The 11,167-nt window shown below is 26.3% G+C and overlaps 1 protein-coding gene across 1 annotated transcript; it reads left to right on the top strand.

Annotated features, from left to right (window-relative positions):
- Positions 1–657: 657 nt before the first annotated feature.
- Positions 658–1,662, top strand: LOC124933447 (protein indeterminate-domain 13-like). The gene is made up of 2 exons (XM_047473848.1): positions 658–1,173; positions 1,257–1,662. Exons 1-2 carry the CDS (start codon positions 1,167–1,169, stop codon positions 1,565–1,567), a joined length of 318 nt encoding a protein of 105 aa, XP_047329804.1. The 5' UTR covers positions 658–1,166; the 3' UTR covers positions 1,568–1,662.
- The last annotated feature ends 9,505 nt before the right edge of the window (positions 1,663–11,167 follow it).

Here is an 11,167-nt window from a genome sequence, read left to right as displayed (position 1 = left end):
AAACATGTGTCCCACATTGGTGTTAGTACTTTTCAAAACACACATTTATATCAATTAAATCCAAAATTTTTTTAATTCAAAGTATAAATATATATAACTTAAAGTTTATTGACATTCTCGTATTTTTCCATTTTGTATTTAATTCTAATGTTCGTTACGGAATTGTCAAAATTTTGATTGTATTTATAGTTTTTCTTTTCTTTAATTTGTTGTTAATTTTTTTTTATATATCCGACTATTATTCAAACAAAATTTGAAGAAATTTATGTTTGTGGGATACTTATAATCTTCATTTTTTGAACATTAAATTATTTTATTTATTTATTGAATACAATCAATTTGACACAAATTTTACAATATAATTTACGCAATTTATTTTGTATATATTAATAGTACTTATTATTTTAACAAAATTCTACATCAATTATAAAGATTATATGTATATATATTTTTTTGTTTTATTATACGATTAAGTTTAATATTGATAAATTAATTTTTTTTTGGTTATTATAAGATTGTGTTTAATATTGACTAATTAAAAAACTCAGAGATACAATTGTAAAATTTTAAAACTTTAGGATAAAATTATATATTTTATACTTATGATTTATATATAAATAGGACACAGGCCCAAACAGGCCCAAAAGTTAGCTTCACAGTCATTTTACCCTAATTATCTTTCTTTATCGCCGCCGCCTTCGCCTTCAAATAATAGTTTCCCATCTCAAATCAATGAACCAACTTCGATCTCAAGCCGTCTTCTTCTACTAATATGCGGTCTTCTTCTTCTAATATGCCGTCTTCCTCTCCTAGTCCTGTCGTAGTCTCTGATCTCTTAATTTTTTTAAGAACCAATTCCGATATCTAGTAGTCTTCTTCTCCTAATCCTATCGTAGTTTTAGATCTCTCAAAACTTTGAATGAACAGTTCCTTTCTCTAGTTGCCTTTTTCTCCTAATCCTTCTGTAGTCTCCGATCTCTCATTATTTTCAATGACCCAGTTCCAATCTCTATCCGTATTCTTCTCTATAAACATAGTTGTCCTAGTTTTCAATGACCCAGTTCCAATCTCTAGCCGTATTCTGCTAAAGAAGTTTATGTCTACGATGGCGTATATAGAACTTGAAAAACCTCTTCTTCAAGTCGGTGAGAAGAAACCGTCCTGGAATGCATGGTGAGAATTCCTAATTAAGTGTTGTTTACGATTCCAATGTTTTATAATATTGTTTCTTGATTTGTGTTTTTTTTATGATCCAGATGCTGAGGTGATTGCTTTGTTAACTGACGTTGAGCTCCAGGAGACGTTGAACAGGGGGAGAGGACGTGAGGGAAAAGTGTACATTTGTCCTGAGCGCAGTTGCAAACATCACGACCCGCGATATCACAGCAATAAAGAAACACTACGCCAGAAAATACGGCAGTGGAGAATTTGTCCAGAGAAGAATTGGAAGTGTCCAAAATGCCTCAAGAAATACGCAGTGGAGACAGAGGCAGAGGAGACCGACGCAAAAGAACACCTCTTTGTGGGTGAGAGAGGAATAAAAAGATGTGTAAATTATAGCGTGTAAAATGTTTTCATTGGTGTTATTTTTTATTTCCAACTAATTATATGTTTGGTTGTGATTTTGAACATTAATGAAATAATTTGGTACCTTGATCTGTATAGTTTGTTTCCCTTTACTGAATGATACTGTACTTTTATTCATGCAATAAGTTTTAAGTTAAATTTATCTACAGGAATAATAACATATTTAATAAGATTAAGTCAAATTTAATATTAAATAAACAACATTTAACAAAAATAAAAAAATGTAAATCAAAATAATTTATAACAATAATTAGATCAAAATATGAATTCACTAAGACCAGGCCAGTAATTTTGGACACGACAAGAATACACAACTCGGGCCGAACACGAAAAAATCTTTTTGTTCGGGTTAAAATCAGGTCGACCTGTTTAATCTAATTAATAAATATGTCAAAATCGGGTCGACCTGACATGACCCAAAATAGACCCGATAACCCGTTTACAAGTTTCTTTTGTTGAGTTTTGTGTTATTTTTTCTTACCCACTCACTCATTTTCTTTTGTAAAATTTTGTATAAGTGAATTTGTGATTTAACTTTATTTTTATTTTGTATTGATGTCATTTTAATTTGAAATAGTGAGATATGAATTAATTATATCGAGTTTAATTCGAGTTGGGTTAGGTAAATCGGGTCAAACGGGTCAAACGGGTCAGAATTAGGTCAAACATAAATAAACAGGTAAGGTTTATGTTAGAGATTTTTTACCCGAAATATTAAATATGTTAGATTTATGTTAGAATAGTTGAACTCATTAACCTCTCAACCCAAACCCGCCACAAGGTAGCTCTACATAAGCGGTCTAAAAATAACTAAGATTTTATTTAATATTTAAAAAAATTTAGTATAAAGATGACTCATTTAACAAAATTAATCTTTTATAAATTTATATGTTTATTAATTTAATATTATTATCTTTCTCTCTCCTTATTTTTATTAAATAATTAATCAATTTCTCATTTTACTTTATTCTTTATTAATTAATTAATTTTGTTATTTATCTACAAATTTATATATTTATTAATTAAATATTTTTTATTCTCTTTCTTTTTTTTAATAAATAATTAATTAATTTTTCATTCTACTTTTTCTTTATTATTTTCCTACATTTTTAGGTTTATATTTTAGTATTTAATATTTGATTATTTTAATTTTATATTTTTCTTATTATTTTTCTAAATTGCCATATCAACATTGAATATTTTAAAATTATTTATCTTTTTAAGGAGATAATACTTGAAAATTAGTCAAATTATAATGACTCATCCCCTTTAACAACAAAATATCACTTAATTTGAATAATAATATATATTAATTTATCAAATAATAATCAAGATTATAAAAAAATAATAACTCAATGTTTTTGTTTACTATTATTATAAACACAAATAAAATTTTAAATAAAAAAGACTATTAATTTTATTTTTTATATTTAAAAAAAATGAAAAAAGAAAAATCTCACAAATATATTATGAATAAAAAGAGAAAATTTTCACAAAATATTATAAATAAAAAGAGAAAATTTTTATAAAAATATTATGAATAAAAAAGAGATAGAAAGAGATAAATAAATAAATAAAAAATAAGAGGAAGAAATTGATTAATTAATTTATGAAAAAAGAAAAAAAATGAATATATAATTAATAAATAAATTAAAAAAAAAATAACTTTGTTTAGTGATATAGGTGTAATTAGTCAATTTTGATAGTATATATATTTATATTTAAATGGATTATTATTTGTTTATACGTCTAGTTGACCTAATATTTGTATAAATAAGCTTTTTTGTTTCCTATACATAGAGCGATAAATGTACATATTTCAAAAAACTCAGTGTAATTATTCAAATGCTATAAATTTGAATCTCATTTTAACATAAATTAGTTAGAATCATTTTTAAATATTAATGTATTACATATATACAAATTGATAGTTTAAGCAATGAGATTATTATCATAATTTATATAAAAATCCATACATTTCAAGAGCTAGATGTCCTGCTTTTGCAATTTCATGTTTTTTTGTTAGGTATATAGACTCAAAGAATGATTGTGATTTAGTGATCTTTTGGCTATGTTTGTTAGGTAATATATATATATATATATATATATATATATATATATATATATAAAATGATGCTTAATTTTTAAAGTGTCCGGATTGTCGGGTCGAAAGCTGTGGTTAATTTGGATATATGTGAGAGTAAATGAATACTTGGGTCGGATTGTGGGTTGACCCGCCCATAAACTTTAAACGGTTAAAAATAAAATTAAAAATGCTATAGGTATGATTCAAACTTGCAACCTAACAAAACAAGTACAACCTTTTAATCAACTAGGCTAATAAAACTTTATATTTTAAATTCAATCCAAAATTTGATAAACGCGTGACATTTTAACAATATAAGTTCAATTTTTTAACTAACTAATCTATATATATATATAATGATGATTAATTTTTAAAGTGTCCGGATTGCCGGGTCGAGAGCTATGGTTAATTTGGATATATGTGAGAGTAAATGTATACTTGGGTCGGATTGTGGGTTGACCCGTCCATAAACTTAAAACGGTTAAAAAAAAAATTCAAAATGCTATAGGTATGGTTCGAACTTGCAACCTAACAAAACAAGTATAACCTTTTAACCAACTAGGCAAATAACACTTTATATTTTAAATTCAACTCAAAATTTGATAAACGCGTGACATTTTAACAATATAAGTTCAACTTTTTAACTAACTAATCTATATATATATATATATATATAATGATACGTAATTTTTAAAGTGTCCGGATTGCCGGTTCGAGAGTTGTGGTTAATTTTGATATATGTGAGAGTAAATGGATACTTGAGTCGGATTGTGGGTTGACCCGCCCATAAACTTAAAACGGTTAAAAATAAGGATATTTGGGTCGAATTCTGGGTTGACCCTCCCATAAACTTAAAACAGTTAAAAATAAAATTAAAAATGCTATAGGTATAGTTCGAACTTGCAACCTAACAAAACAAGTACAACCTTTTAACCAACTAGGCTAATAACACTTTATATTTTAAATTCAACTCAAAATTTAATAAACGCGTGACATTTTAACAATATAAGTTCAACTTTTTAACTAACTAATATATATATATATATATATATATAATGATGCTTAATTTTTAAAGTGTCTGGATTGTCGGGTCGAGAGTTGTGGTTAATTTTGATATATGTGAGAGTAAATGGATATTTGGGTCGGATTGTGGGTTGATCCGCCCATAAAAATTTTACCGTAATATTTTTTTCACGGTTTTTATATTATTACTCGTGCAAATGCACGGAATACATGCTAGTTTAACTAATAACTGTATTAAATTTGGTTAAATGCTTGGTTGAAATATTTTATATAAATATTATTTAAAATTTATATATTTTTTAGGTACAAATTTGTACTTAGAAACCGTTACAAACTAGTATAAAAATAATACTTTTATATGTACCCTTTTATTTTTATTATGTTTTTTCTTCCCTAATATTTTTTTTTTAGAAAGTTCATTCATTTTTTCGTCTATATAGTAATTCCTTATTTTTCTTTTCATCTCTTTTCATCTAAAATCTTTTTCTTCATTGTTTTCATTTTCTTGAACTATTTTTCATCTAAACTCGTTTATATAAACATAGATTTGGGGATATTTAGATAAGATTAAGGAAACTCATTACTACGAACATAAATTTGAGGAGATCCAGAGAAGAAGGAAACTTATTTCTTCAAGCATAGATTTGGAGAGAATCATAGAAAATTCAAGAAACTTATTTCTACAAGCAAAGATCTGGGGAAATTCGGAAAAAGTTAAGGAAACACATTTCTAAAAGCATATATTTGGGGAGATTCGGATAAAATTCGTATAAGATGATAACCTAGGAAGTTGAGGACGAACCCATTGTTTGAAGACGAGACTAAGAATACAAGATTTGAACAGATATGTCTTTTAACATACACAATAATTTTTTTTGGAAAAGTTAATTTTCTATCTTTTGATTAAATAACTGATTTATCTACTAGTTTAGAAAAACTATATAATGAAATAGAAAATATATCATTTTAGTCTTATAATTGTTTTCCGATCTTTCTCTAACCTTTAAGAGAGAATCAAACCAATACTATTACAGGTTCATTTGTAAATACTATTGTTTCCTTGAATACTTATTTGAATGATTTTGCTTTTTTTCTTAATTGATAGTTGAATCGGTTACATAGTAATAAGATTCCTTATTCTGAATGAATATATAATAATAATAATAATTGATTTTAATTATCTGCTACTCTATGAAAAATGAAGATAAATTAGAAGAGATAAACAAAACTAATTGAAGTAAATTAAAATTACATTAATTAATTAGAAGAGATGATTTTAATCAATCTGTTCTAACTATGAATTTGATTAATCTATCATGTACAATATAATTTTTAAACAATAATAACATTGATTGAGATGACATTTTTCTAAAATATCATATTAAAAATAAAAAACATTTACAGTAAGTAAATATGAAAAACTAATAATGATATCATCTAACATAACATATTGATAAGAACCAAATATAAACTTTCACTTTTGAGTCATATTGTTTTATTAGTCTTGAGTTTGTCTTAACCAAAATTTGTTAAATTACTTTATTATTAATTCTTCAAGTGTGCTTGTTCCCCTTCATCCTTACCATGAAAAGTCTTTTTGATGAAAAGAAAAAGAGGCGTTAAGAAACCCTCTTGGCCCTGCCCTAGACACTCTAAGATCATTTTTCAAACTTGCTCTCATTGATAAATTAAAGAGAGATTCAACAACTAAAAGAAAGATTGATTATTCGGGATCCTTCATTTCTTCAAACGGAATGCACAAAGATAGAAATATAATCAGACTTATTCCCGATCTGAACCAAGAATTCTCTTTCTTCATCACCAATCAAATCACTATTCGCGATTCAGGATTCTATTTTATCATCAACCCAATACCCATTCACATTTTTTCATTTTTTATCAATGAATAGACCTCTTTACTTGTATGACTTAGATGTATCATCTTTCTCGAAAAAATTATTCAATTAATGGGATTTTCTATGATACTTATGAGATCGATAAGAATGATATTTAATTTTTTTTAGAGCATATTGATTTTGACCCCATAAGCGAGACCACCACCCAATAACTCATATTGCTTTATTAGTCTTGAGTTTTGTTTGAGATGTGACTAATGTATGCTTAGATTAATACATCTTCTTACTAATAATATTAGATCTTAATTATCACTATAAATAGATGGATGCTACTGATGATGAATATTATAGTGGCGAATTGGATAATTATGACGATCATAATGCAATTTGTATGTTTTTGAAATGATATAAAATAAACTCTATTTTGTTTTGCAAAGAATGGTCATGCTACTTGCTTATGAGCGATGTTTATCAACTTTCTAATCTATTTATCAATCTATCAATACCGCACAACTCAAAACATACACTATAAATAGGATGACAAAACTCAATGATAAAGGATAGAAGGGCTTTCCTTCGTTTATGCAATTTGATGGAGGTGTTAAGGTTATCTCACTCCAAAGTGTATCTTTTAAGAAAAGATAGATATATTACTATATATTATAGCTCATCATATTAAGATAAGAAATTCTTCATTTGCGTTTCATCGTTCCAGATGAACAATTAGTAAATATGTGCATGAAGTGTTAAAAATCGTTATAAATCTTCAAGTTGACATACTAAAAAAGTCAAAGACTCTCCAAAATTCTCATACAAATGAAAGATGGAAATGGTTTGAGGTAAATAATAAATGTATTGTTTCTATATACTAATAAAATACATATTTTTTATTTTATTTTTTTATATATAAATAAAATTATCTAGGAGCTATAGATGGAACATATATTCTACGGGAGAAAATATAAAAGAAACATATATAAATCAAAATGGATAAATTACAACAGACATGCTAGGGGTTTGCTCTCATGATATGATGTTCATTTATATATTACATGGTTGGGAAGGTTCTGTTGTTGATAATAAATTTGATGAGATGCAATTATTAAAAACAATGGTTTAAAAGTTCCTCGAGATAAGGAATATATAACTATTTATTCATATAAAAAATTAGACATTAACATATGTTATTGTTACTTAGTAAAAATGTTAATAAATAATTACATTACTACATGTTACTATTATTTAGTAGAAGTTGGATACATAAATGAAGAAGGATTTTTAAAGGACACAAGTACCATTTAGGATCTTAGGATGTTGCACGAACACCTTCTAACTACGAAGAATTTTTCAACATGAAACATGTTGCTGCAAGAAATGTTATTGAAATGAAATTTAGTTTGTTCTAACTTAGACGAGATATAATAAGAAGGCCTATGTTTTATCCAATTAAGACGCATTTTCGTTTAATTAACATCATTTTATGCCATCCCAAACGATAAAAAATTTTGTATTGGAAGAGGTTTAAGATTTGGTAAAAATAAAAAAGTATTTTCAATGTATCACGTTCAAGTTTAAGTTATATAATTTTATCTTTGCAAAAGAAAATAAATTTTTATAATAAATTGTTTTTGTATTTTTTGTTCCTAAAAAGTTTTTATACAAATATAATTTCTAAGTTAGTTTGACATGTATATTTGATGATTTATTTAAGATATATTTTCTCTTTCTTTCCAAATGAGGTAAGTATTGTATGAAGGTGTTGTGTAAGGGGTTGTATATATCATTACTCTTATTTAAAATCTCTAAATTTTATTCATCAAGTTTATATATATATATATATATATATATATCAAAATTCATTATTGATATATCATTACACTTAACGACAATATTCGATTTATAATGGGTTTCACAACAATATATAATATCGATATTACAAAAATTAAAGTAATTTGACGATTAACATGGATTAATGTAAAAATTATTGCACTTTAATACAAGGAATTTCTATGCAATAGTTGAAAAATATTTACCAAATATACCATTCGATCTGTCATAGGTTTTTCAACAATACATATTATTGATATTGCAAATATTACAGCAATTTAGTGATATATTGTAGTTGAAAGTTAAAAATTATTTACTAAACAAGACATCAACAACATTATTCGTAATAATTTTCAAAGATAAAATATCTAAGAATTATCAATTGTTATAAAACTAAAGATATAATTAAATTTTATAAAACCAAAACTATGAATAAATATTACAATAAAATGTTATAAGCTAAAAACATAAGACATTAATATATTAAAACATAACTATAAAATGTTTAAAAATAACAACTATATTAACAAGACATAAATATTCTAAAACTTCAAAAACATTAATCAAAAGAATTTAAATATCAGTCATTTTTCTTACTTTTCTTGCTTCCATTTGAGCATTCTGGTTTATCCATGCTCATTTCAATTATTTTCACTATCAAGTCACCCACCACATAATAAATCAAGCTATTCTCAATCAAAATCACATATTTTATCTATCAAATTAGTAAGCAACAACAAAATATTCATCAAAACTCAAACATGGTAACATATATATAAATGTACAGTAGTTCATATTATGCATAAAGAATCAAAAGTTCTACAAATGAAATGAAATATTTCCGTCGTCTTCTCTTGGATGATGCAGATAGTTGTATGATTGATTGTTTGTATATCCTCTAGGAGAATATCAACTACTCGTTTATTGAAAGACAAATTTTTAAGGGTTAACAAGTTGTTATGCGAATGAAAACTTTTTCATGTGAGGTGTTGTGCACACATTATAAATCTTGTGGTTCAAGATGGGTTGAGAGAGATGATTGAAATCACTGGAAAGATAAGAGAAATTGTGGATTATATTAATTGATCGGATGGAAGAATCATTCTTTTTCAAAAATAGTGCAGCAATTGCAATTGCCTGGGAAAAAGTTAATCCATGATTGTCGAACAAGGTGGAATTCAACATTTGAGATGTTAAGTTGTGCACTTAAATATTGACCAGTGTTTCCACAATTTGCTTATCGAGATCCATATTATGATTTTTGTACTAGTTTAGAAGATTGGGTATATGTTGAGAAAGTATGCTCAGATTTACAATATTTTGGACTTCTACACAAGTTATTTCTGAAAGTGAATATCCAATATCAAATTTGTTCCTTCAAGAAGTGAAAAAGATTAAAATGATGTTAGACAGAAATTTTAATGTTGCGGATGGTTTTGTACAAGCAATGATTCAAAGAATGAAAGCTAAATTTGACATATAATAGGGAGAGAACAATTTATTGTAGGCCATTAAAGCTATTTTGGATCCTAGGTTGAAAATTTGAAGTGTTGAACTTTGTTTATCAAGAATATATTCGAATGCTGATGCCCAAGAAAAAAATTAGAGAGATTAAAAAAGTTTATATGATCTCTACGATGATTATGTGACTGCAAACAATATTGAAGAAAGGGAACATTATAGTGGCAATCAAGTTGGAGGTGATGGTCAACCACAAGAAGATATGGATGAATATATAAAGAGAAATTAAGGTTTACGCCCTACAAACGTGTTGAGCCAAAGGTTAATCGAGATAAATTTGATTGCTTGGAATGGTGAAAAGTGAGTAGGCTAACATATAAGATATTGTTGAAGATGGCTTGAGATATGTTGGCAATTCCAATAACCATCGTGTCTTTTGAATCAACATTTAGTGTTGAAGCGAGGGTCATTGATGCTTATCGTTCATCATTAGTTCCAGAAATAGTACAAGTATTAATTTGTGCAGGAGATTGGTATAGGTGCCTTCAAGGAGCGAAAAAAAAGACAAAGGTAAGATTTTACATTTAAATATTTGTAATAATTTTTAAATTTAAATTTATTTTCTTGTGTACACAAAGAGCCATAGATTAAAGAAATTGCGCTTCAAATTTCTTGAACGATGAAGCAACAAGAATCATCTCTGTTTTATGTAAGACCCCAATTTTCTATATTAAAATTTTTCCCTTTAAAGTTTTAGGGTTTAAAGCTTAATTTTGATTATTCTCAGGTAAATCAAGATTTTTATAATTTACTTTGGTGAGACTTTATTGTAAGATTATGATTAATGACTTTGTTTTTCATTCTGTAATTTCTTAATGACATTTGTGATAATGTCTTTCAATATTCAACAATTTTTTATTTTATAACTTGTACTATTTTTGTGATGAACATATTCTAAATATTCAATTTCGTTTGTAATTTTTAAATGATGTTTGTGATTGAATGAACATTTGTTATCTTTAAATTATTTGATGGTATTTATATTTGTTATTTTAAAATAATATTTTTATTATATATGTATAGTTTATCAAATATATATTATAATATGTTTGAGATATAATAGTGGTAGTAAAATGTAATTTTAATTAATAAAATTTAATTTTAGAGTTTTTGAGTTCGAGCTTGAGTAGCTCGAATTGTCATCAAGTCGAATTCGAGTATAAATTTTGGTGCTCAATCGAGTTCACGTTCGAGTATTTATAATGTACTTTGAGTCGAGTTCGAGTAGTATGGTACTCGGCTCGACTCGACTCGTTTACACCCCTAG

The sequence above is a fragment of the Impatiens glandulifera genome, chromosome 4 (genome assembly GCF_907164915.1).
Source record: "Impatiens glandulifera chromosome 4, dImpGla2.1, whole genome shotgun sequence".
In the NCBI taxonomy this organism is placed as follows: domain Eukaryota; kingdom Viridiplantae; phylum Streptophyta; class Magnoliopsida; order Ericales; family Balsaminaceae; genus Impatiens; species Impatiens glandulifera.
Note: the sequence above shows the minus strand (reverse complement) of the source record. Positions and strands in the feature narration are given on the sequence as shown.